Source organism: Amphiprion ocellaris, chromosome 20 (assembly GCF_022539595.1).
Source record: "Amphiprion ocellaris isolate individual 3 ecotype Okinawa chromosome 20, ASM2253959v1, whole genome shotgun sequence".
NCBI lineage: Eukaryota > Metazoa > Chordata > Actinopteri > Pomacentridae > Amphiprion > Amphiprion ocellaris.
Genome location: NC_072785.1, coordinates 4966160 through 4993989, shown reverse-complemented (window position 1 = coordinate 4993989; position 27830 = coordinate 4966160). Strand labels below are relative to the sequence as shown.

Here is a 27830-nt window from a genome sequence, read left to right as displayed (position 1 = left end):
CCTTAGTTTATCATTTACACATTACAATTCATAGATAGATATATAGATAGAATAGTATTGTACTTAATGATCAAAACAACAAAAGTCAGACAAAAAACAACAAAAACAAGACAAAATATTATAAAAATGAAACAAACCACTCGAAACAAAACAAGATACAAAAAAAGTTGTAAAGCAACAACAAATGGACAGAAGCAAGACAAAACACAAAAAAGGAACAAAATGACAAAAAATAGACAAAAACACAAGCAAGACAAAAAGGAAACACAAATCAAGAAAAACACGAGACAGACGACAAAATTCAGACAAAAAAAGACAACAACAAAAACATGACAAATTATTATAAAAATGAGACAAAAAGCAACAAAAGAACAATGAACAATCTAGTATTTTACTTAATGATCAAAACAACTTGTCATGGTCTAGAAATTATTTTAAATTTAAAGTTTTACAAATTTACAATCTGCAGTTAATGTCTTCTCTGGAATTTATACACTTTGAGGGCCGGTTTTGGCCCCCGGGCTGCATGTTGGACACCCTTGGTCTAGGGCAGCAGGTGTCACACTCACCTGGACTCACTGGAGAGGCAGCAGAATAAAAAAGGACCACTACAACAGTAGGAACACATGAGACAGACCGGGCTGGAGCTAGCTGGTTAGAACTGACAAAACTTTCAAAATAAAATGATTTCACTCAGCACTCAGGATTTTCATGATTCCTCTGAAAAGCAGATCATACGCCAAAGTACGATCTTCTATAATGTAACCTTCTGAGAACCGAGGAAAAAAGCGTCTTTCAAAATGTAACTTATTGTTATTTCCTGTCTTTTTGGAGTTAAAACAACAACTCACAGGTTAGAGTTTTATAAAAATATTTTAGATTTTACAGCATGTCCACTGTAGCGGACAACAGAATGAATTAACCGTAAAAAAAAATCCCCCAAAAAACAGCAACACTTCGAAATCAAAATAGACTGACAAGAAAACATGCCAATTCATTTTCTAATGAAACTTTAATCCTCCTGTTGTCCTCATTTATGGGCACCAAAAAATATTGTTGCCTTGCATGAAAAAAATGCAAAAATTCAGCAAAAAAATTCCCCAAATTTCTGAAAATTTGCAAAACCTTCAGGAAGAAAATTCCAATAATTCCTTAAGTCCTTAAGTTTCATTTTTAAAAAAATCCCCCAAATTTGGCAAAAAAATTCTTGTAAATATTTTCAAAAAATGAGTAAAAATCTTCCTAAAAATATATGAAGTGATTCCATATATATCAGTAAAACTTTTAATTTTTTCTTTAAGAACATTCACATAAAAATCAACCAAAATCCAGCGAATTTTGCTGGATTTTGGTTGATTTTTTTTGTGTGAATGTTCTTAAGAAACATTTTTAACATTTCTTTTTTTCCACCAAAAAATGTTCAAAGATTTCCCAAAAATGTTGAAAATGTGGACATCAGAAGTTTCACTGTGAAAATCTATTGTTTTTTCCACATTTTCAAACTTTAAAACGAGTCAATTTGAACTGCAGGACGACACGAGGGTTAAGAAACTAAATTAAATAATGCTGTAAAATTGAAGAGGTTGAATGAAACATAGTTAGAAACTATTTATTTATTACACTGATTATTTTACATAAAAAATACATTAAATCATTCTCATGTCCATAACAGCTGACATTCATAAAGGGGAGATTATTTCTCCTGACCAAAAGCTTAACTGAACTCTGACCCAATTTATAATTTCTGACGTGTTCATAAACTAGAAAATATACGATTAACTGAAGTAAAACAACATCTGAACAATATTTGACATTTGTCTTTTCCTGGCAGGCGAGTTTTGCTGCCGTCTCCATTTTGTCTCAGCATAAAACAAAGTTCCTATTTTTCCACCTAATCATGAGATATGACTGGGAAGGCCAGGATGTCCTCTACTGAGCACGGCAGGATTTAGGAGGGTAGCTATAGAACAACAACAAATGTCCAGGACAGAGGACATAAATGAATGGGCTGGGCTCATTTCTACTGTAACCAGTTTCAGTATTTCAACTATTTTGAATATTTTTTCTGCAGGTAATTTAGATACATCTAGTTTTATTCTCAGCCAGTTAATCCCAGCCATAATAAACAAAACATACTTGGTATTTTTCTTTTAAATGCTCAGAGAGATTACCATGTTTACACACTGACTGATTTAACAGCTGACCAGCTCTCTGACTGACTGATTCACCAACACTTTCTGATGGGCCTTCCTGTAATATTCCTCACGGCTTTTCCATCCAGACCTCCTCCTCTGTAACCCACTTTCTCATAAACCCCTACCAAGTCCTAATCACCCCCCGAGTCAGCCAAGCCCACATTCACTGCGAGGAGAACAATAGCGCGATTACCATTGTGTCTGAAGACAATAACCGACGACAATAACTCACATACGAACATGTGGCCTGATTGGGGACACGGGGCCGTCTGGATAGGAGGAGATTCAGATTCCACACAAGTAAATATGTTTTAATATTACAGTATTGGTGCCATCTAAAGCAGGGGGGTAAAACTCATTCTAGCTCAGGTTCCACATTCAGACCAGTTTGACCTGAAGTGGACCGAACCAGTAAAATCACAGAATAATAACCTAGAAATAACCACAACTCCTAATGGTTCCTTTGTTTTAGTGCAAAAAAGTTCATTCTGAAAATGCTCACATTTAAGGAATTATCTTTGTACAAAACATCATGAAAAACCTGAAATTTCTGAAGAAAAATAAATTCAGTTTCAGCAACATTCATCCTCAGTTGATCATTTCCACATTACAACTTCCAGATCACAGAGTGTCTACAAAGGAACACAACATTTAGTCATCTGGAACTGAACCATAGAGGATTTTACTTTATGATCAAAATGACAAAAAAATAGCAAAAAATAAAACAAAATTTTACAAAAGCGAGAAACAAAATGACAAAAAAAATGAGACAAATGTCACGAAACAAAACAAAAAAGAGACCAAAAAAAGGACAAAAAAGTTACAGAGCAACAAAAAAATGGACAAATGACAAAAGCGAGACAAAAAAGACAAAACGACAAAAAAGACACAAAACAACGAATAAAGCAAAACACAAAATGACAAAATGAGAAACAAAACAACAAAAACATGAGACGAATGACAAGTCAGACAAAAAAAACAAAAAAAAACAAGACAAAATATTACAAAAATGAGACACAAAATGACAAAAGAACAATGAACAATCTAGTATTTTACTTTATGCTTAAAACAACTTGTCATGGTCTAGAAATTATTTTAAATTTATAGTTTTACTAATTGACAATCTGCAGTTAATGTCTTCTCTGTAATTTTTACACTTTGAGGGCCGGATTGGACCCTCTGGAGGACCGCTTTTGGCCCCCGGGCCGCATGTTGGACACCCCTGATGTAGGGCATTACATGTTTAACTGAAGGTCATGCTACAGGGCCATTGTTAGGTTACTCAGATGTTACAAATGATGAGACGTTTTAGAGGGAAGCTGTGTCCTTTACCCTCTTAAATTGATTTCCTGCCCAATATAAGTAATTACTATCCAATAACCATGACCAGCCTTGTAAACAGGTCTGTCTGTAACCAGACCATCCCATGATATGTTCCCCTGCCTGCAGGATGGTCATATTGGGGTTTTGGTCCGCGGGCCGCATGTTGGACACCCCTGATCTAAAGAGCTTTTTCCAAACAAAAATTAGAAAGGATAAGTCTGGTGATATGTTTTTACTATTAAAGAATCCCATGAGATATGAAAACCAGTAATGTCCTGATCACAGCCCGCGATCTGTCCTTCCTAAGCATCAAAACTATTAGAAACACATCAGTGTTGCTCTGGCTGACCTGTACCTTGATTACCATGAACACACACTATAGACCAGAGGTGTCCAACATGCGGCCCGCGGGCCAAAAGCAGTCCTCCAGAGGGTCCAATCCGGCCCTCAAAGTGTAAAAATTTCAGAGAAGACATTAACTGCAGATTGCAAATTAGTAAAACTATAATTTTAAAATCATTTCTAGACCATGACAAGTTGTTTTGATCATAAAGTAAAATACTAGATTGTTCACTGTTCTTTTGTCATTTTGTGTTTCTTTTTTTGTAATATTTTGACTTTGTTGTGTTGTTTTTTTTTGTCTCTTTTTTTGTCTGAGTTGTGTCATTTGTCTCATGTTTTTGTTTCTCATTTTTGGTGTTTTTATTTCTTGTTTTTGTCAATTTTGGTCTCGTTTGTGTCATTTGTGGAATTTTTTGTCTTGTTTTTGTTTTGTGCCATTTGTCAGATTTTTTTGCCATTTTGTGTCTCGTTTTTGTAATATTTTGTCTTGTGGTTTTTTTTGTCTGACTTTTGTCTGACTTTTGTCGTTTGTCTCATGATTTTGTCATTTTGTTTCTCGTTTTTGTCGTTTTGTGTTTCCTTTTTGTCTCACTTGTGTTTTATCTCTTGTTTTTGTCATTTTGGTTTGTTTTATTTGCTGTTTTGTGTATCATTTTGTGTTTTTTTTGTCTCACTTGTGTTGTCTATTTTTAGTCGTTCTGTTTTTTGCTTTTGTCATTTTTTGTCTCGTTTTGTCTTTTTTTGTCTTGCTTGTGTCATTTGTCCATTTTTTTGTTGCTTTGTAATTTTTTGCCTAATTTTTTGTCCTTTTGTTTCGTGTCGTTGGTCTCATTTTGTTTCTCACTTTTGCCGTCTGATTTTTGTTATTCTGAGTCTCGTTTTTGTAACATTTTGTCTAGTTTTTGCTGTTTTTTGTCTTTTTTTTTTAAACAGACTTTTCTCGTTTTGATCATAAAGTAAAATCCTCTATGGTTCAGTTTCAGATGACTAAATGTGTTCCTTTGTCGACACTCTGTGATCTGGAAGTTGTAATGTGGAAATGATAAACTGAGGATGAATGTTGTTGAAATTTAACTTATTTTTCTGAAGAAATTTCAGGTTGTTCATGATGTTTAGTAAAAAGATAATTCCTTAAATGTGAATGTTTTCAAAACGTACCTTTTTGCACTAAAACAAAGGAACCATTAGGAGTTGTGGATATTTCTAGGTTATTATGCTGTGGTTTTACTGGTCCGGTCCACTGGAGATCAAACTGGGCTGAATGCAGAACCTGAACTAAGATGAGTTTGACACCTCTGCTGTAGTATTATTCCTTAAACTTAAGTGTTGCATCACTTTAATACTTGTGAGTGACGTGATCTGTGAAAGTCTCCGTCCTGAATTTCAGTCCTAACTGACTCCAGCTCCACTCTATAATGACTGAAGATGAGGAAACTCTCTCCATTATTACACGGCGTCTTGCTGCAGCCTTGAACATCTGGCTGTGACGTTTACAACTTGAAACCAGCAAGTCAGGATGTGGTCACGCAGACACACTTGCACAGTCGCACACAGGAAGCACTGGATTAACTTACTTACCCCTTATATACCCGGTCCAGACACACAAAAACACACACCACAGGCCTTTTTAAGCCAACTAGTGCAGATAAAATGTGAAACTCTCCTTCTGCTACCTACATGTGAGTCATGATCTTGTGCAGGAAGACGCCGTCCACCAGCTCCATGAACATGTTGACCCGTTCCTCTGAGCCGGCGTCGTCACACGAACCCAGCGGGCCCAACGTCCTCACCTAGAGACAAAGACAGGAGACATCAAGTCACACACTGATATAACCATTTTATTTCAATTAAATATACTGTCTGACATCCTACTGATGTTTCGTGTGTTAAAGTCCTAAATCATGTTTCTAGGTACACTACCGTTCAAAAGTTTGGAGTCACTCAGATGAGCTCAGATAACTGCACAAGGGTTTTCTAATCATCAATGAGCCTTTCAACACCATTAGCTAACACAATGTAGCATTAGAACACAGGAGTGATGGTTGCTGGAAATGTTCCTCTGTACCCCTATGGAGATATTCCATTAAAAATCAGCTGTTTCCAGCTACAATAGTCATTTACCACATTAACAATGTCTACACTGGATTTATTATTCATTTAATGGTATCTTCATTGAAAAAAACTGCTACGGACATTTCTAAGTGACCTCAAACTTCTGAAGGTTAGTGTCTGTAATGATCATTTGCCGAGTAAATATTTCCCAAGAAATTCTGCCATCCGACTTTTCTTCAGTCCTTTAAAGAAACTACTGGAAACTTGGAAAACTAACAGAAAAATGCTTCTCTGGCTGCAGCCTCTCAGGTGAAAGGATTTGGTGTTTTGTCTGTCATTTAACTCTAAATGGACCTGCTTCAGGACACTGAACGTCTCTGATGGCTCTGTGAAGTTGTGATGAGCTTTTTTTTGTTTAGTATTTTACATGTTTGATTGACCAATAACTCATCTGTGAACTGAAACAATAATAGGCAGCCTAATCAATAATGAAAATAGTGTTTAGATGCAGCCCTGTTTTGTCATTCAAACAAATGAATTAATCTGTATCTCTTAAAGTCACATTAAGACTTAAAACAGAAGGTGTGAAATTAGGAAATACAGACAGAAATAATTTCTAGTCAATACAGCTTCAGGGTGCAGTCACAGCAGATTTCACTTCTATATTGTTTATCTGATTAAACAATAGAGTGTCTGATAAAAACTTGGGAAACTTTAGCTTGCCAGTACATCCCCAGCCATGACACTTCCTGCTTTTCCTCACGCCTCCTGAGGAGTGTTTGCCAATCAAATCCAGTCTGAATGCATCTTAACAAGGGTTCTCCTGGCTCAGAAAGGTTGTGTGGGTGTGGCTCCACATCATAGTAAACACAACAGGTTCATATAGAGGAGAGGCAACGAGCCTCTGCTGTCTTATTGGACAGAAATCTATGAACTAGACAGAAATGTCTACTAAGTTTGAGTAAGATGAACCTAAATTCATTCTACCCAAAGGGTTCGATTTACTCAGATGTGTCCCCAACTCAGTCTCATGGGGAGAACTTCACCTCTGTGATAGGCATAAAAAAAGCCTCCTTAAAGCAACTTCAGAGTCGTGTCACCGTCTGGCTAAGAGCCAATCAGAACGCAAAACATGAGAGCAGGGGCGTCTAACATGTGGCCCGTGGGCCAAAGCTGGCCCTCAAAGTGTAAAAATTCCAGAGAAGACATTAACTGCAGATTGTAAATTAGTAAAACTATAAATTTTAAATTATTTCTAGAGCATGACAAGTTGTTTGATCATAAAACAGATTGTTTTTACTTTATGACCATTGATTGTTCATTGTTCTTTTGTCATTTTGTGTCTCATTTTTGTAATATTTTGTTTAGTTTTTGTTGTTTTTTTGTGTTTTTATTGTCTGACTTTTGTTGTTTGTTTCTCTTTTTTTTCGTTGTGCTTCCTTTTTGTCTCGCTTATGTTTTTTGTCATTTTGTGTTTCGCTTTGTTGTTTTAGTCATTTTGTGTCTTTTTTTGTCTTGCTTTAGTACTTTTCACAATTTTTTGTTGCTTTGTGTCTCGTTTTTGTAATATTTTGTCTTGTTTTAGTTGTTTATTGTCCTTTTTTTGTCTGACTTGTTTGTCTCACGTTTTCATTGTTTTGTTTCCTTGTTGTCTTGCTTGTGTTTTTGTCTTATTTTTGTCATTTTGTGTTTTTTCGCTATATTTTTTGTTTTTTAACTTCTTTTGGTCGTTTTGTCTTTTGTGTCTCGTTTTTCCATTTTTTTGTCACTTTGTGTCTCGTTTTTGTAATATTTTGTCTTGTTTTTGTTGTTTTTTTGTCATTTTTCTGTCGTTTTCATCATAAAGTAAAATCCTATATCATTCAGTTCCAGACAGCTGTGACTAAATGTTGTGTTCCTTTGTAGACACTGTGATCTGGAAGTTGTAATGTGGAAATGATAAACTGAGGCTGAATGTTGCTGAAATTGAATACATTTTTCTGAAGAAATTTCAGGTTTTTCATGATGTTTTGCAAAAACATAATTCATTAAATGTGATCATTTTCAGAATGTACCTTTTTTTACACTAAAACAAAGGAACCATTAGGAGTTGTGGTTATTTATAGGTTATTATGCTGTGGTTTTACTGGTCCGGTCCACTAGAGATCAAACTGGACTGAATGTGGAACCTGAACTAGAATTAGCTAGTTAGCTAGCTAATTAGCTAACTAGAAGAAGTTTGACTCCCCTGCATTACAGATATACTGGCAGTAAATGTCTGACAGTACATTTGGTGCTTTTAAACTCTATACTGGGAGTAAAGCTCTGCCTCTGAGGAACGCCCTGCTGGAAGCTGGAAGCTGCCCAGTACAACCACAGTCTGATCTACTGGCCACTGAGCTGCTCCACTGTGAAGGCATGAACTGCTCTGTCTCCTCCCAGACATATCCTCAAATCTGTTTCTGGTCCCAGGGATGAAGGTGAAACCCTGCAAACACACAACTAACCCCTGGATGTTCAAACAGAGAAGTACGAGGCATCAGAATCAGGTGAAAGTTTCCCTGTGTCACGTTCCTACTGTGTGGAAATGTTGTTAGCGTTCCTCTGGTCCAACAAAGACGGGACAATAGTTGTCTGAGCGGTCAGGTCAGCAGGAAGTGAGGTCATGGGGAAGCAGGAAGCAGCTCAGGGTTAATAACCTGTTGACTGCTGTGGGCTGGACTCTGATTAAAACGAGTCCCAAACAAACTGACAACACACCGGGATCTATTCTGTTAAAGAACTAATGTTTCTCAGGCTTTTATCTCACACTCCTTCTGTATTTTCTGCTTTTACCATCAAGAAATGTTAAGTACGCAGACAAACTAAAACATGTAAATATTATCGTTATTATTGATACTTAATCTGTTTTTTAAATGTAAACACATTTCTGCAGCTACATCCTGGGTTTCATCGTCAGATCATCTGTATAATCTCTGGGCTTTTCTGGGTTAGTGGAACCAGCTGCTGCCTGGTCCTCTGGTGGAGATACTGACTGGTTTCTAACATCTACTGGACATCAGCAGGACGGTTAGAGTCACTAAAACAGAGAGAACTCTGGTGGGAACCTGGAGAACCCTGAGGTTCATCAGCAGCCCCAGAGAGCTGCACCAGAATGAACTATTTCTGTTTGGAAGAAAAAAAAGCTGGAAAGTCCCAGAAACACCAATCGCAGAATACTATAGACTTGTTAACTGCTACTAGTTAGAGACTACTAGTTAGAGACTTGTTAGTTTCTACTAGTTATAGACTTGTTAGTTTCTCCTATTTAGAGACTACTAGTTAGAGATGTGTTAGATGCTACTAGTTATAGACTTGTTAGTTTCTACTAGTTATAGACTTGTTAGTTGCTACTAGTTAGAGACCTGTTAGTTTCTACTAGTTATAGACTTGTTATTATCTACTAGTTGGAGACTTGTTAGCTGCTACTAGTTAGAGACCTGTTAGTTTCTACTAGTTATAGACTTGTTAGTTTCTACTAGTCAGAGACTTGTTAGTTGCTACTAGTCAGAGACTTGTTAGTTTCTACTAGTTAGAGACCTGTTAGTGCTACTAGTTAGACTTGTTAGTTGCTACTAGTTAGAGACTTGTTAGTTTCTACTAGTCAGAGACTTGTTAGTTTCTACTAGTCAGAGGCTTGTTAGTTTCTACTAGTCAGAGGCTTGTTAGTTTCTACTAGTCAGAGACTTGTTTCTACTAGTTAGAGACCTGTTAGTGCTACTAGTTAGAGACCTGTTAGTGCTACTAGTTAGAGACCTGTTAGTTGCTACTAGCTAGAGACTTGTTGGTTGCTACTAGTTACAGACTTGCTAGTTTCTACTAGTCAGAGACTTGTTAGTTTCTACTAGTTAGAGACTTGTTGGCTGCTATTAGTCAGGGACTCGTCTACGTGCACCTGACGTGAAAGTGAAACAGCTCGTGGTCATCACCGTCACAACTGTGTGCGCGTGCAGCTCCCACTCACCCACGCCACCAGCGGGGACTCCATGAAAGCGGCCAGTAACTCGGACAGAGTCACGTCCATGTTGCTCCGACGGCTAATCGATCAGCAGCCGATCATCAATCCGCCGATCAGTCGGTCTATATCCGCCGCAGGCTCGCGCTGGGTCTCCACACGGGACAGAACAAAGCCCCCGCGAAGCATCGATCCCCCCCTGCACGAGCTATCTCTCTCTCTCTCCACTATTGTCTCGCGCTGTCCCGTTTCCCTCAGAGCTCGGTTTCAAACCAGGAAAACACAAAGTGGATAAAAACAGCCGGAAAGTCTTCCTGGCGGGCTCCGTCTACACCCTGGAGCCGGTTCCGTCCGTTCAGCGGGTAAATATCCGTTTATTCTCCGGTTGAAGGTGAGACACTTGATCCAAACTTCGCAGGACAGTTGATCGTGTTGCCAGGGATACCCGACTCGGACCGTAAAGTGTCGAAACCGCCGTAAAACGAGAAAAGTACAAATAAACTAAGTAGAAAATCGTTGAATGCGCGTTAAAAAAGAATAGTGGAGCGGTAAAAACAGTTATTTCCGTTAAGTGCTACATCTCCACCGTGTCTCTGTCCTCCGCTTTTCTCCATCAACCTCACTGTGAAAGCAGGAGGACGGTTGACTGGCCGCGACACCGACCAATCAGCAGCGACAACAACCACGGGTCAAGCCTTTTACGATGACTCAGCCAATCAGAGGCAGTAGTTTGTCTGTGGCTGTAACGTCACAACCCCCAACACACACACAGCCAAAGAGTTCAGAGTAAACAAGATAGAAATCTTCATCTCAGTCCGGTAGCAGTGTTAGGGTCTAAACTAGCGAGAACTCTGTTCAATGTAGAATCTTTTTCCAGATGTGTAATATGAAATTGAACACTTTTTTATACTGTTACACTCTTGAACACAAGATTCATAACTTTTATTGATCACAAACACAATTATACATAGTATAATACGCAGTGAAATTCATTGTGCACCTGTTCCAGACCGAAACAAGAATAAGAATAAATAGAGAATAGAATAGAAAAATATATAAATAATAACTAAATAAATAAATAATAAAATAAATATAAATAAAATAGAAAAATAGAATAAAATAAGAATAAGAATAAGAATAAAAACACACAGGAAATACACAAGAAATATATATATATGTATATATGTATATGTATATATACATATATGTATATATATATATATATATATATATATATATATATATATATATGAGCTAGCAAATATATAAATCAAAGTGAAATAGTGCAAATAATATATATATACAAGGTGAAAGTTATATTGACCAGAGGTTGATTGTCACAATTTGCACAATAAAACACTTTAACATTTGTACATTCTTTACATGGGATATTTTGTTTTTTATGCCATTCTTTTTGTTTATTTTTTATTTACTGCACATTTTTATTTACTTTTCTGAATTTATGGTGGTGAGAACAAACAAATTTCCCCTCAGGAATTAATAAAGTATTTCTATTCTATTCTATTCTATTCTATTCTATTCTATTCTATTCTATTCTATTCTATTCTATTCTATTCTATTCTATTCTATTCTATTCTATTCTATTCTTACCATAATAAAAACAGAACAGGATTAAAGCAACAGATAGCAATAATTACAGCCTACTAACTGATAATTTGAATCCTGGCTTTCTGTCTTTGTTGTTTTGTTTGTTTGTTTGTTTAAACAATTAAAAAGTAAAAGCATCCAATTCTAACTTCAAAAGCGGTTGAAATATACTTTGCCTAACCCTCCTCCTGCCCTAGCAAACCCAGATGGTATAATAATAATAATAATAATAATAATAATAATAATAATAATAATAATAATAATAATAATAATAATAATAATAATAATAATAATAATAATAATAATAATAATAATAATAATAATAATAATGGTGACAGGTGCATTAATTGTCTACTGCAGGCTAGAAGAAGGGGTCCAGCTGTATAAAAACCTGAGAAAATGACCCTACTTCTGCCTTGGACTGTTATCTCATTTTCCTCATGAGTTCATGATCTCAGCCAGTAGTTTTAAGGCTTTTTGAACACAGCATGATGTTTATTTAGTAAATTATAATCCCATTTGAAAGGAAAATAGACAGTGAAGGGAGTAACGTTTTAGGGCGGGGCTATCTCGTGATTGACAGGTTGTTAGTTTTTATATGTTTCATGTTTTTATATGTTTTTTGAAATCAAACAAAAATTTTAAAGAAAGATAAATGACCAAAAACAAACAAACAAAACAACAGCCACAGTTACCCAGTTAAAGTTGTCAACGTTGTTTGTTTTCATTGGTAAAGTTTCCTCAAACCGACACACACGTTGGTTGCAGATGAAACTCTTGCTCTGCCTCCAGACTCTCTGATTGTTCTTCAAACAGGTTGAAAAGGAAGCCAAAGATCAGCTCAGATCAAAGCACACTAAAAGCCAAAGCAGCAGCAACTGATGACATGAAGCAGAGTCTGAAGAAAAGCTGCCAGCAAATGAATGAAAAACTGCAGTTAAACGAAGTTAGACGAAGTTTTATTTATTTGTTTCTGTAACTGTTTACCTAAAACAGTAAAAGATTTAGTAGAACATGTTCATCAGATCCAGTTTACTGATGTTTTTAGAAGAATTATGATGCTGATCTCAGGACAGTCTGGTAGCATCTCATGTGGAGGAATGAAAGATGGACTGGATTAGACCTGGAAAAATCACATCTATGAATGAGAACGTGCTTTAAATGTGGTAACCGGGTTTGTGTCTAGATCAGGAGAGTCAAACTCATCTTAGTTCAGGTTCTACATTCAGCCCAGTTTGATCTCCAGTGGGCCGGACCAGTAAAACCACAGCATATTAACCTATAAATAACTCCAAATATTCCCCTTTGTTTTAGTGCAAAAAAAGTACATTCTGAAAATGTTCACATTTATTGAGGTATTTTTTAATGAAACGTTATGAACAACCTGAATTTTTAAAAGAAAATTTCATCAACATTCATCCTCAGTTTATCATTTCCACATTACAACTTCCAGATCACAGAGTGTCTACAAAGGAACACAACATTTAGACACAGCTATTTTGAACTGAACAATCTAGTATTTTCCAACTTTTCAAGATGTAGAGATTATTTAAAATTTACATTCATTTCCACGTCTGTGCAGTAATCCTGACCTCCTGAACTGACATACCACTCAAACTAAAGTGGGAACTATTACAGTTATTCTCAGTCGCTTTGGTACGTTTCTTGAATCATCCTCAACATTTGCTTTACATGCAGTGCTGTAGGAATTACAGTTCAGTCTTCCTACACATCCCGACGTTCCTGTCTGTTGGGACACAAATTCTCATCCATATCATAAATATCTTCTCTTGAGTCTGAGCGATTTCAGAAAATCTGAACCCTTCACACATTTCCCTTCATTAGAGAAAATCAAGATTCACCTGGGAGCAATTTACCAACTCAGGACAGATTTAGAATTTTTTTTTTAAAATGGAAATGTATAGAAACATCCTGACATATTCTGACAACTTATTCAACCATTCTGCATGTAAAGACTGATGTGATGAACTAATGCCTAAATGTTGTGGGGGGTGAGATTATTCAACAGAGACCCGTTAGAATACATTTAGATCAACATGACAGAAGCAGCTGATAATGTAGGAAACAGCAGAGAATTGTACAGAATCATTTGCATGGATTTACCAAAGCATTTACAACTGGTTCAAAGAAATGAGAAACTGCTTTTTTGATGTGCACAAGTGACACAATGATGTAAAGATTGAACAAGTAGCTTTGAGAATTTCAATTCTGATCTGAGAAATGTACCAAAGCGACTGAGAAAAACTGTAAGAAAAAGGTTAATTTATCTCCCTGCCTTGTAAATATATAAAGTTTATACATAGGAAATACGTAAAAGGGTCATTCCAGAACTGGAGGATATTTGGGCTTCAAAATGTTTGAAAAATAAACCTTCTCTTTTCCAGTTTTCTGCTCCATATTCATCAATAATAGGTAATAAACTTATCAAAGGCTTGATTGGCTCAGCTTCCACATCAATGGTAGCATTTTTATTCCATGTTTTCTGTGTTGTTTGCTAACCCTACTCTAATCACAGTAACAGGGTTGCTAATCCATGCTAATGTGATCTTTTTCTCAGCAGTAGAAGCTAGATATTTAGCTGTTACTGCTGACCAAGAGGACAAACTGACTGATGGAAAACAGTCCAAAGAATGAGTCTGATCCTGATAATATGAGGTAGAGGGAGACATTCAATCAAGGCTGACAATGGGAGGAAAATATGGAAAATAGAAGAGAGGACATAGCTTTGCTCTACCCATTCTTTAAGAAAACTGTTTGATGATGTTAATTCCAGTGTATCATCTGATTTACTGTTTTCTTCTTCTTCTCCCAGATAAAAAGCTTACACTAGTATGTTGTGGGACACACACACGTTCAATGCATAATAATTATTTAACATATTATGTTGATTAAAAAAAATGTTCCCACAATTAAGAGACATCAATGAAAAAAATAATACCAAAAAAAGACATTTTAATTTCATTTTAACTGTTTTATTTGGGATTTAGTTTGGTCATCAGAGGGGTGGGACAAGAGAAAAATGGCATTTTAGGGAAACTCCAGACTTAATTGGTATTTTTAAAAACTTTTCTCCCTAGTTTTTTTTTTAGATTTGGTCTCAGGACAAGAACATTTACACAACTACTGCATGCTTTAGGATTTTATACATGGATTATTTGAATTTGATGGGTGGGATGTAAAATGTCCTCCAGTTCTGGAATGAGCCAAAAGTTGTGTCAGTGGATCATCAGTAGGATTCAACCAAACCAAACTCTGTCTACTGAAGGTTCTGACTCACATTATGTCGCACAATGTTCACTGTCTTTAAATATGTTTACAGTAAAGATTAATTTTCAGCTCTGTAATTTTTACACTTTCCAAAGTCGTCCGGTCCGGATTGGACCCTCTGGTGGGCCGATTTTGGCCCATGGGCCTTATGTTTGACACCCTTGGTCTAGAATCAGACCAGATATGTACATTAAACTACAGCAACAGTGTATGCAGGATGGTCAGCTCTGAGCAGAAGACACCAGAAGACCCTGAGGAACTGTGATCACACATGGCATCAATAATCTGTGAAACAGCTCCACCAGGTGGTGAGTTCATGTTCCTACAGCCAGCAGAGCTCTGGAAGCTGCAGTCAAATCCAGCCTCCTAACCTGGTTCACACAGGATGGACATGAAGTCAGGACATTATTACCCCAGAAATAATGAACTCATCTGCATCCAGTAAGTCTTCATGTCTCCTGTTCAGTTCACTGTGATGTAAACCCTGATTGATATTTGTTACTTTATAGAAACAGGTGGTTTTGAATTTGCTTTGATAGTTGTAAGAATATAAAATATGTCTTTATATATGGTTGCAGGAAACACTGCAGATTAATTAGCACTTTAGTATGTTCATACAGTTACATTATAGTGTGTATTAGACAAATACAAAGAATGAACACTCCATACATTCTCATCCAGACAAAATGTGCTCTGAAGACACGATTTAAGGTGTTTTAACAATATTAATGTCCGTAAACCAAAACCTTCCAGTAGTAGTTATAGTAGAAATACATAATCCTCATTACATGCATCACTTCATCAAATATTTCTCACTGCACATTGGCATCTTTATTTCTACATTAACTTTAAAAGCAGTGATGCAGTAGAAGTGGTAGAAATCAGAAACTGTAAAATCCTAAAGTCCATCTCATCCCAAACCATCTGGATTGGGTTCAGGTCAGGTGACTGTGGAGCCCAGGTCATCTCCATCATCTCCTTCTTGGTCAGATAGTCCTTCCACAGCCTGGAGGTGTGTTTGGGGTCATTGTCCTGTTGGAGAATAAATGATGGTCCAACTAAACCAAACCAGATGGGATGTCATGTTGCTGCAGGATGCTGTGGTAGCCATGCTGGTTCAGAGTTCCTTCAGTTTGGAATAAATCCCCAACATTGTCACCAGCAAAGCACCTCCACACCATCACACCTCCTCCTCCATGCTTCATGGTGGGAACCATGCATGTAGAGACCATCTGTTCACCTTCTCTGGTCTCACAAAGACACACTGGGTGGAACCAAAGATCTCACATTTGGACTCATCACACCAAAGCCCAGATCTCCACTGGTCTAATGTCCATTCCTGGTGTTTCTGGGTCCAAACTAATCTCTGCTGCTTGTTGCGTTTCCTTAGTAGTGGTTTCTTAGCAGCTATTGGACCATAAAGGCCTGATTGGTTCAGTCTCCTCTGAACAGTTGATGTACAGATGTGTCTGCTACTAGAACTCTGGTGGCATTTATCTGAACTCTAATCTGAGCTGCTGTTAACTTTCCATTTCTGAGGCTGGAGACTGGGATGAACTTCTCCTCAGCAGCAGAGGAGACTCTTGGTCTTCCTTTCCTGGGGAAGTCCTCATGGGAGCCAGTTTGGTCATAGAGCTGGACGGTTTTTGTGACTGAACTTGGAGATACATTCAGAGTCCTGGTAGGTTCCTGGGTAGTTCCTAGATGTTTCCTAGTAGGTTTCTAAGTAGTTCCAAGATGGTTTTTCATAGGTTCCTCGGTAGTTCCGAGATGGCTCTTTGAGGATTCATTCAAAGTTCTTGAAATGTTCGTGATGGACTGACCTTCATGTGTTAAAGTAATAATGGACTTCCATGTAGGTTCCCGGGTAGTTCCTAGATGGTTCCTTATAGGTTCCTGGGTTCTTTCTAGATGGTTCTTGGTAGGTTCCTGGGTAGTTCCTAGATGGTTTCTGGTAGGTTCCTGGGTAGTTCCTAGATGGTTCCTGGGTAGTTCCTAAATGGTTTCTGGTAGGTTCCTGGGTAGTTCCTAGATGGTTCCTTGAGGATTCATTCAAAGTTTTTGCTATTTTCCGGACTAACTGACCTTCAGTTCTTAAAGTAATGATGGACTGTTGTTTCTCTTAGCTGATTGGTTCTTGCCATAATATGGATTCTAACAGTTGTCAAATAGGACTGTCAACTGTGGACCAACCTGACTTCTGCACAACACAACTGATGGTCCCAACCCCATTAAGAAGGCAAGAAATTCCACAAATGAACCGAGAGTCTATAATTAGATTTTGTGTCTAAAAAATAATAAACGTCATTTAAATTAACAAATTCTTCTGTCCCACATTGAAACATAATTTTACATAGATGTGATGAATTAGGAACCATATAGCCGCAATAGTTTTGAGCACAAAGGTTCATTCTTGTCTATGTGGTCGGCATCAGGGACTTCCAGAGTGACCTCAACATAGATAGTTTTACTCACACTGAGATGAAATTGTAGGCTCCAAAAAGGCAAATATGTGGACATTGATTAGGATTGAAAGCTTCAGAAAATTACAGCTAAATAGAAGAAGAACAATGTTTGACACATGGTAACGTCACTTTAACCCTTAGATACTCCAGTAGGTCAAAAATGACCCGATGAGGTTGATTTCTAGCAATATCTCTGGAATAAAAAATTTCATATTGCAGCTATTCCTGAAAAAATATATATTTTTTTTATATATCATTCCATTTAATTTTTGAGTTACCTTTTATACATTTAAAGAAATTGTAATATTTGTATTACTGCCCTCTACACTCCTTATCATTGATATCATCCAGAGGTGATGGAAGGACGGAGAGCAGCAACAGCTGGAGGAAAGTAAATGAATGCTGACATTCTTCTATTGCTGTTCTGTCTAATATTCTTCTTTTTCAATTATAAAAATGTTCAAAGTGTGTTATAAAGTGAAAAATAAACACATTTCATACATGAAATCATTCTTGTGTGGACAAAAATATAATATAAGCAATAATAGAAATTATTATTCTGAACCAAAATGGCAAAAAAAAAAAAAACACATTGATATTTATACGGGTCAATTTTGACCCACTTATAGAAGAGTGTAGGATCCAATCACTGGAGCATCTAAGGGTCAGTACAGTAAACATGGTCCTAATTGTTGGTCACGATGAAGGCAAGTGTGACTTTGAGCAGCGTTGGACAGCTGTGTAAACTCAGTACAGGTTGTCTTCCTGACAAAGGCCTGAGCTGGAAAAAACGAATCAGTTTGGAAACCTTACTTTTCATTTGCTCCTTTTTAATGAAAACCATACCTGTCTGCATGGTGATTTCTGAGTCTTTTTTTTTTTATCACAGAAATAGCCTTCATTCTTCTACTGCCTGTGTCATTTCTGTTCAGCCAGAAACTGAGGTCATCCAAGGTCAGTACAAAGGAAAGAGTCACAGACATAAAATGGTTAAATCCTACATGTGATGCAACAAAAACAAAACACACCCACTCACTGCACCTTGGTTCAGGGAGGGTTCTCCTTTATAAAGTCCAGCTGAAAATCCACCTGGTTCACATCGGAGTCATGGTGGTGATGCTGGTGATTTTAGTTGCTGTGTTTCTGGAGAACTCTAAGTACCACACACTGCTCACATACGTAGAAATGTGTTTAGTAGCTTAAAAATAAGGTTCAGTGCATTGAAAAGTCATTTAAGTTTTGACTGTTTGTTCACGTTTCAGACCACAATCCCTGACAGATGCACAGCATTAGCTGGACTAAAAGTTTTCATTCATCCTTTCATTTAAAATGAAGCATTTGGTTAATAGTTTGGCTCATTAATTGAGCCAAACTTAAAGACAATTGAGAATTCAAACTCAGATTTCATCAGCGCAGCCAGAAAAACACTTTTATTCAAATGTTTTTGGGGTCCAACATAACAGAATAGAATAGAATAGCTTTATTGTCATCACACATGGGGGCATGACAAAAATGTCAATAGCTTCCACTGGACAGTGCATTGATAAAAAGCAATAAAAAATAAAATATCAACATTAAATAATAAAATCAAATGTACATATAAAACAAGACAATATTAAAAATGACAATATTTGCAAAGGAGGGCAGATATATACAATATGGGAGGTAAATGAAATGAAATAAAAAACAATAAAATAGAATAAATATGGTCAGGAAATTGCACGTAAGCAGCATTTGAACCATTGAAAGTGACACTGTACTCAGGTTTTCAGGTGTTTTGAGTTCAGGAGACTGATGGAGCATGGGAAAAAAGCTGTTTCTCTGCCTGTTTGTCCTGCATTTTGAGGATCTGAGTCTCTTTCCTGATGGCAGCAGGCTGAACAGCATCTATATCTATATATCCGTCTTTATATAGCAGATCCGTCTCTTGCTTTTTGCTGTTTTTCTCTAATCCTTTGTGTAGCTCGGGGTGGTTCACACAGAGGCAGGAATGGTGGAAGGGCAAAACATTCAGACTGGCTCTGGCCGTTACATGGACGTCTTTAAGGGAGTTCCCTTTGCTGACGTTCCTGGAAGGTTTGAAAAACCGAAGCATCACCCTGGCTGGGATGGTAGGTCAACTTTCTGGATTTCTCACCGCCGGCTTCCCCTTGAACTTGAACCTGTCGAGATAAATGACTATATGATGCTGTTTTTATTGGAAACGTAGTTCAGCCTGCTGTAAAAAACTGTTTGTATATTGTGTGTTTGTCTGGTGAGGTGTTTTCAACGCCACGGAGAACGTAAAGGAATGCCTTCAAATGCAGCTTTTCATGAACGGAACCACCGGCAGTGAAGACTGTCTCTATCTTAACATTTGGGTTCCTCACGGCTCCTCAGGTAAAGACCAACAGAAGCCCACAGACCGTCATCCAGAATACAACACTACAGCTGTCCCTCTGTCCTTTAGTGTCCAAAGATTTAGCCGTCATGGTGTGGATCTACGGAGGAGGTTTTACCTATGGAAACTCAATAGGTCATTTCAGCAACGCCAACCTTTACAACGGGCAGCAGATCACAGAGAGAGGAAATGTTATCGTGGTGTCAGTAGGGTACCGGGTCGGAACTCTGGGCTTCCTGAGCACCGGAGACTCCAGTTTACCTGGTAGGCACCTGGGAGTTTCAACTTCGAGCTTACATGAAATGAGTAATTCCTTCCATTAACTGAATTGTTTGATCCCTGTCAGGAAACTATGGTCTGTGGGACCAGCAGGCTGCCATCGCCTGGGTGCACAGAAACATCCGCTCATTTGGAGGAGACCCTGACAACATAACCGTCTTCGGAGAGTCTGCAGGTGGAGCTAGTGTTAGCATGCAGGTGAGAACCTTTTTGTTAGGCATTGAGCTCAAGAGTTAAAAGATAAATAGGAGATATAAGAGCATGTTCAAGCATCTATATCTGTCTGCCCACAGACTCTAACTCCCCACAACAGAGGACTGATCAGGAGAGCCATCTCCCACAGTGGGGTGGCGCTTTGCTCTTGGGCTGTCCACAGAAACCCCCGCAGTGTGGCTGAGCAGGTACACTGCACCAGTTAACACTAGTCTGGTCCAAACATTAACAGTATTAACCCTTGTGTTGTCCAGTGGGCCAAAATTGACTCATTTTAAAGTTTGAAAATGTGGACAAAAAAAAAAATTCACATTGAAACGTCTGATGTCCACATTTTCAAAATTTTTGGGAAACTTTTGAACACTTTTTGATGGAAAAAAAATTTCCGTCACAAAAAAATTTCACAAAAAAATCATTTTTTGTGAATGTTCTTAAAGAAAATATTACAAGTTCTACTGATATATATGAAATCACTTTCGATATTTTTAGGATTTTTTTCGAAGATTTTTACTAATTTTTTGAAAATATTTACAAGAATTTTCTTGTCAAATTTGGGGGATTTTTTTAAAATAAAACTTTTAAGGGAAACTTTTAAGGAATTATTGGAATTTTCTTCCTGAAGGTTTTGCAAATTTTCCAAAATTTGGGGAATTTTTTTGCTGAATTTTTGGATATTTTTCAGACAAGGAAACAATATTTTTTGGTGGCCGTAAAAGAAGACAACAGGAGGGTTAATTAAAAGGGATTTGAAGATTTGCCCAGGTTGCTTTGAGGGTCAACTGCCCGACGGATCACAACATGGCCGCCTGTCTGAAGACGACTGGTCCTGAGAAACTTACAATGGCAGGCGTCTTCAATCAGACCAGTTCTCCTGATGGTAAGACTTTTCTTCACAGTTTGCCTTCGCATACGGACACAGTGTTGACATCTTCTACCAGGTTACAGTGAAGGGATCTTTTGTCTCTTGTTTAGTGAAGGTAAACAGGGTGTAGTTTCGTTCCTGATGATTCATAATGTCACATTCATCTAATGTCATGTCATCCCTTAGTGACTGACCAATTAAAAGCTTTTCTGATTATTGGAGCTGATATTTTGCAGTTTTCTGATTTTAGGAATCGTTATTTTCCCGATTCTCATTTTTCTAAGTTAGGTTAAAAATGTGATATTTTGGCTCTGATGCAGCTCTTTCTCTATTCATAGTCAACACTCTGTAATCTTTAACAGCCACATCAACATCTGACTACTAAAAGTCTATCAACACGAAAAAATAAAAGTCCTAAAGTCATGTTTTCATTGAACACTTGTAACAAATAACACAAGACATACAGATTTTTACTGCGAATATACGCTACCGTTCAAAAGTTTGAGGTCATCCAGTTTCATGTTCTCCATGAAAACTCCCACTTTTATTCATGTGCTAAAATGTAGAAAAGACCTCCATTTTTAAGTGTTATGATGGTCTGTCTCTCTTCTATTGTTAATTGCCTTTTCCTATCCATTTTTATAGCAACACGCTACTTTCTGCAGTACAGTACTGTTCAAATAATGCTCTGGAGAGTATTGTGCCAAGACTACTTTAGGCAGACAGAGGGGGTTGGAAGAAATCTAGAAAAGTTGGGACACCTGTAGGATTTAGTAGCACCAACTTTCAAGGCTTGATCAACCTCCATTGCTGCAGCACAGCTTTAAGTTGTTAACCCATTTCTGTTTCCTGGAAAAGGCCTTTATATACATGGCTGTTCAAAAGTCTGGGGTCACCAGACAATTTCACGTTTTCCATGAAAACTCCCACTGTTATCCATGTGCTAACATAACTGCACAAGGGTTTTCTAATCATCAATGAGCCTTTCAACACCATTAGCTAACACAATGTAGCATTAGAACACAGGAGTGATGGTTGCTGGAAATGTTCCTCTGTACCCCTATGGAGATATTCCATTAAAAATCAGCTGTTTCCAGCTGGAATAGTCATTTACCACATTAACAATGTCTGCACTGGATTTATCATTCATTTAATGGTATCTTCACTGAAAAAAATGCTTTTTTTCAAAAATAAGGACATTTCTAAGTGACCCCAAACTTTTGAACGGTAGTTTATGTTAATTCCAATTATTAGTCATCGATTTGTCCTTGATTCCTAACATCAGTTTGGGGCCTGACAAAACCAGATCATGGTACTTTTTCCGACCATTTTGGCCTTTACATTCAGCAAAATGACGATGCCAGTACTGTAAATAATACTTCTGTATTCGTCAGACCCTGTGATATTGAAAATGTACCTGCTTCCTGTGATTGACGGTGACTTCCTGCCGGATGAGCCCTCCCACTTGTTCCACAATGCGGCCGACATCAACTACATGGCTGGAGTCAACAACATGGACGGATTTAGCTTCACTACTGCCGATATTCCATCACTCAGCTCTGAGCAGGTGGACACTCCGATGTGAGTTCATCAGAGTAAAACAACAATAATCCCAAAACACGTTTACTTAAGAGTATTGTACCAAACTTTAGCTAGAACTGTTAATCTGTTAGTAGTTTGAGCAGCAGGAAGGCATTTAATCAGAACTCAGCGTCAAACTGTCTCTTGTTGAATACAGAGAGGATACGAAGAGACTCTTAGCTGCCTACACTAAGGACAAGGGTTCCGCTGGTGCAGAAAATGCCTTCTCAACATACACCTCAACCTGGGAAACTAACCCCAGCCAGGAGACCATCAAGAAAACAGTTGCGGATATTGGAACAGACTATATGTTCCTGGCTCCTACACAGGCTGCACTTTACCTTCATGCTACCAAGGCCACGTGAGAATAAGATCTTATTGTAACGATGTTAGTCTGTCCATAAGCACTTTGGTTCCACACTTTGAGACTGTGAGAAATAACTGCATGATGACCAGTGTAAAGGAAAACCGATCGTTGACATACGGAGTACCTCAAGGGTCAGTCCTTGGACCCCTTCTGTTCAGCCTATATATGCTGCTTTTGGGTCAAATTCTCCAGAACTTAAATGTTAATTATCATAGTTAAGCTGATGATACACAGATATATCCATCACTGTCCCCAGATGACTACCGTCCAATAGAATCATTGTGTCGCTGCATGAAGCAAGTAAATAAGTGGATGAACCAAAATTTTCTTCAATTAAACCAGGACAAAACGAATATCATTGTTTTTGGCAACAAAGACAAAAGGACTGTTGTTAGTAAAAACCTTGAGTCACTCTCCCTAGAAACCAAAGAACAAGCCTGTGCTGATGGACTCTGATGTGACCATCAGTAGTCAAATCAAGTCAATCACAAAAACAGCACATCGAAAGGCACATTGAGCTCCTCCCGTGTTTGAAATGTGCTATACAAATAAAAATACCTTGCTTTGCCTTACACAGGTATAAGCTATTTTAAAGGTTTTTTGTATAAATAATGAAATAACTTGGAATTAACCGTTGAGAAGAAGAATACCTGTAGTTGTGGCATCTTCTGTAGATGTAAGCACTGCTGACCTTTATGTTTAATGGACTCATTGCTAAAAGCTACCTTACTTTAACCACAGTCAGAGAATGTGAATGGGCTAAGATTTAATAAGCTGTCAATATGTTAGATTAGTTATTGTAACGTTCCAGTTTTTCCTTCCAAAGAACCAAACGTACCTACTCCTACCTATTCTCTGAACCCAACCTTTATGCCAGCTGGATGTACCCCCGCTGGATGGGAGCCGACCACTTTGATGAGGTGCAGTACGTGTTCGGAAGGCCGTTCACCAAAAGTGACAAGTACTGGCCTTACAATCGGGACCTCTCCGGCTACATGATTACCTACTGGACCAACTTTGCCAAAACTGGGTATGATTCAGCGGTTTGGATTTGTAGGGTTCTGTGTAGAAATCCAGAACTGCATCCTTTCAGCTTCACTTTTCTCTGATTCTGTCCACAGAGATCCCAACCAAGGAGGCGTGGAGGTGCCTGTGAGCTGGCCCACGTTCACCAGCACTGGACAGGAGTATCTGGAGATCCACCATGACATGGACCAAAGCTGTGTGAAGCAGAACATGAGGCAGCGTTATGTGTATTTCTGGACCAGCATCCTGCCCAACCTTCCTTCAGTCTGTTCACAATAAAGAGGTGATGATCACCTATGCATCTGGAACGCAAAAATTTATCAGCATCAATTCATGAAAAATAAATGAAAGATAGCTGCATATATTATTTTATTGGTGTGTTTAAATCTACAACTTCGCCATAGAACACCAACACTGTCAACAGTATGACCATATACATTTCATAAAAGTAAAAAATATATATATATAAAAGTTAAACATATGCACAGCAGGGCGTCCCTCAGGGTTCTGTGCTGGGTCCATTATTATTCACTCTTTACATAAATAATCTGAATATTCCAAACTCAACGATTCATTTCTACGCTGATGACACCGTCTTTTATTTTGTCCTCTACTGAGCAGAACCCACTCCTGCTTAGGACTTTCAGGATTTACAGCTTCTGTTTGATAGAGTTCAGAAACAACTTTGTCATCTGGAACTTGTTTTCAATGAAGACAAAACTAAATGTATGTTCTTCACTACTTCAAAAACTGAGATCAGCACTGTCTGGGAAAATTTTAACAAGAAACAGTCAACAAATAGAGTTGGCATCTGATTTTAAATAGCTAGGATTTTTAATTGATTTGTCTTTTAAGGAGCACATTCAGTAGATGGTAAAAAACTGAAACTCTTATTAGGATTTTATTACAGAGAAAAAGTCTCGCTTTTCTTTTTGTGTGAAACAAACTGGTGGAAACAACCTTTTCTCCTGTTATTGACTATGGAGATGTGTTGTATATGAAGGCTTCTACTAATTGTCTTAGCATGCTGGATAGTGGTCCCCTTACTCACCATTGTGTTCTGTTTCTAAAGTTAACTGGACATCTTTAAGTACTGACGTCTCTGTCATTGCTTGTTTATTTCCAGAACCATTCTGGGTATTATTCCTTCCTATTTGTCTTTTAACAATGAAACATGGAAGTCTCAATCTCCCATCTATGGATATTCTGCAGTTTGTTGTCCCCAAAGTATGATTTGAACTGGACAAGAAAGCATTTAGGTTTTCTGCACCTAATGCTTGGAATAACTGACAATCTGAACTTAAACTTTAAGCCCTTGTTACACTGAATGAGTTTAAAGTTCTGGTGATCATTACAGTCAAGTGTTAATGTTGTTTGGCCAGGTCTCCCTTGTAAAGAAATGCTAAATAATATATATACTGTATATATACAAATCAAAAGGATATATATATATATATATATATATATATATATATTAGTGGTGGGATGCGATTAAAAAATTTAATCTAATTAATTACAGGCTTTGTAATTAATTAATCGCAATTTGCAGTTTTGTCAAATAGCAATATTTGACACAATAAGTGAAGTTTTTCAATTCAAATAAAATTCTGGTTGACAGTTGAATCAATGAATAGACATATACGTGTTTATAATTTAAAATTTATTTTAAAAAAGGAAAATGGGACATATAGAAAAAAGTGATTTTGAAGACTTAAAGCCTTAATTTAGTTGTTTTTTCCACTGTATGGCACATAAAATCAGCATAAGTAGTTCAAGGAGCTTCAGAAAGTTGAAAATCCAGAGATTCATTCTGTTTTCATCTTTTCTGGGTCTGATAAATGGTGTAATTTTGATGGTTCTTTTTATAGGAATATCAATTTTTATGTAATTTTTTAATAAACAAATTTTATAATTAAGTTATTAAAAGAGATATTTTTGTTGTTTAGGTTATTCCTCCTCCAAGGAGGCAGAGCCTCGACGGAGTAAAAACTTAAACCACAAAAATGTTTCATTTCTATTTATCTGCATTTTTCATCTGTCTGCTACATTCACAGATTACTGCAAATCTAAGTGCAATTATAGCGATTTTATTCAACATTTTAAGACTTTTGTATACTCAAGCACTGTCTAGAAAAGTGGTCTATTATGGGATGGCTACACCGTTAGCCGTTAGCATGACTCGTAGCTAACGTTAGCTCTGGTGCTAACAGCAACATGTTTTACATTGAGGTGATACCGTCGGCTTGAAGTGACGCAGTGATCAGAAAACTCTTTGTTGTACAATTTGCACACAACCAGGCTTTTATCCAAGCTGCCATCAGGAAGATTTTTAAAAGGAAAATTTCTGCCCAACAACCTCAATCTCATCTTCCTTCACTGTTCACCAGAGCCTGACTTCACTCAGTGCTTCCTGTGCTTCTTCTTCATGGCTACAAACAGACTTTAGGTTCATTACCGCCACCTACTGGGCTGGAGTGTTCATCAGAGTTACCTGTGTGCCAGAAATGAGGGAACTGAGGAGGGTCCAATTAATCGCGTTATTATTTCAACGCATTATGCTCGCGGTAATTAAATAATTAATTAATCTAAATTAATGCATTAAAAGTCCCAGCCCCTATATATATATATATATATATATATATATATATATATATATATATATATATATATATATATATATATATATATATATTTATATATATATATATATATATATATTTATATATATATATATATATATATATATATATATATATATATATATATATATATATATATATACATATATACATATATACATATATATATATACATATATATATATATGTATGTATGTATGTATGTATGTATGTATGTATGTATGTATATACACACATATATATGCTATATTAAAATTTTATATTATAAAGTATATTAAATGTTAATGTGAATAAATGTGAATTGAAACGCCTGATTGCAGTTGGTAGGAAGGACTTCCTGCTGCTCAGACTGAGGGGGGATGAGTCTGGAGGTGCTTTAACCCTAACCCAGGGGAGTCAAACTCATCTTAGTCCAGGTTCCACATTCAGCCTAGTTTGATCTCCAGTGGACCAGACCAGTAAAATCACAGAATAATACCCTATAAATAACCACAACTCCTAATTGTTCCTTTGTTTTGGTGCAAAAAAGTAAAATGTTCACATTTAAGGAATTATCTTTTTACAAAACATTATGAACAACCTGGAATATCTGAAGAAAAACAAATTTCATCAACATTCAGTCTCAGTTTATCATTTCCACATTACAACTTCCAGATCATTGTCTACAAAGGAACATTTAGTCAGGTGGAAGTGAACGATGTAGTATTTTACTTTATGATCAGAATGATCAGAACAAAAGTCAGATAAAAAAACAACAAAAACAAGACAAAATGTTACAAAAATGAGACACAAAACAACAAAAGCAAGAAAGAAAATGACAAAAAAATGATACAAACGACACGAAACTAAACAAGACGAAAAATTTGACAAAACAGTTACAAAGCAACAAAAAAAATGGACAATGACAAAAACAAGAAAAAATTACACAGGTGACACAAGCGAGAAACAAAATGACAAAAAAGACTAGCAACACAAGCGAGGCAAAAAAACACGACAAAAACACCACAAAATAAAGTGAAACACAAAATGACAAAAATAAGACAAAAAACAGAAACAAAATGACAAAAACATGAGACAAATGACAAAAGTCAAACACAAAAAAGACAAAGACAAAATGTTACAAAAATGAGACACAAAACGACAAAAGAACAATGAACAATCTAGTATTTTACTTTATGATCAAAACAACTTGTCATAGTCTAGAAATGATTTTAAATTTATAGTTTTACTAATTTAC

The 27830-nt window shown here is 36.9% G+C and overlaps 2 protein-coding genes across 3 annotated transcripts in view; one reads left to right on the top strand and one right to left on the bottom strand.

Moving 5' to 3' along the window:
* ccdc88c (coiled-coil domain containing 88C) overlaps window positions 1-10516 on the bottom strand; it is a 70452-nt gene extending 59936 nt beyond the window's left edge. The window contains exons 1-2 of one of the 2 annotated variants that reach the window (XR_002746051.3): window positions 9895-10516; window positions 5538-5650 (exon numbers count right to left, since the gene is read on the bottom strand). Coding sequence is in view for 1 of the 2 variants with exons in the window: in XM_023267951.3 (XP_023123719.2) it covers window positions 5538-5650; window positions 9895-9954 (173 nt within the window). In the remaining variant the exon portion in view is untranslated. The remainder of the gene's footprint in view (window positions 1-5537; window positions 5651-9894) is intronic. The other variant, XM_023267951.3, reaches the window with a different exon arrangement.
* Window positions 10517-19543: 9027 nt separating this feature from the next.
* LOC111567072 (bile salt-activated lipase-like) lies at window positions 19544-24548 on the top strand. The gene is made up of 7 exons (XM_055005709.1): window positions 19544-19890; window positions 19973-20103; window positions 20199-20306; window positions 22365-22561; window positions 22719-22922; window positions 23755-23958; window positions 24050-24548. Exons 1-7 carry the CDS (start codon window positions 19716-19718, stop codon window positions 24231-24233), a joined length of 1203 nt encoding a protein of 400 aa, XP_054861684.1. The 5' UTR covers window positions 19544-19715; the 3' UTR covers window positions 24234-24548.
* Window positions 24549-27830: the final 3282 nt, after the last annotated feature.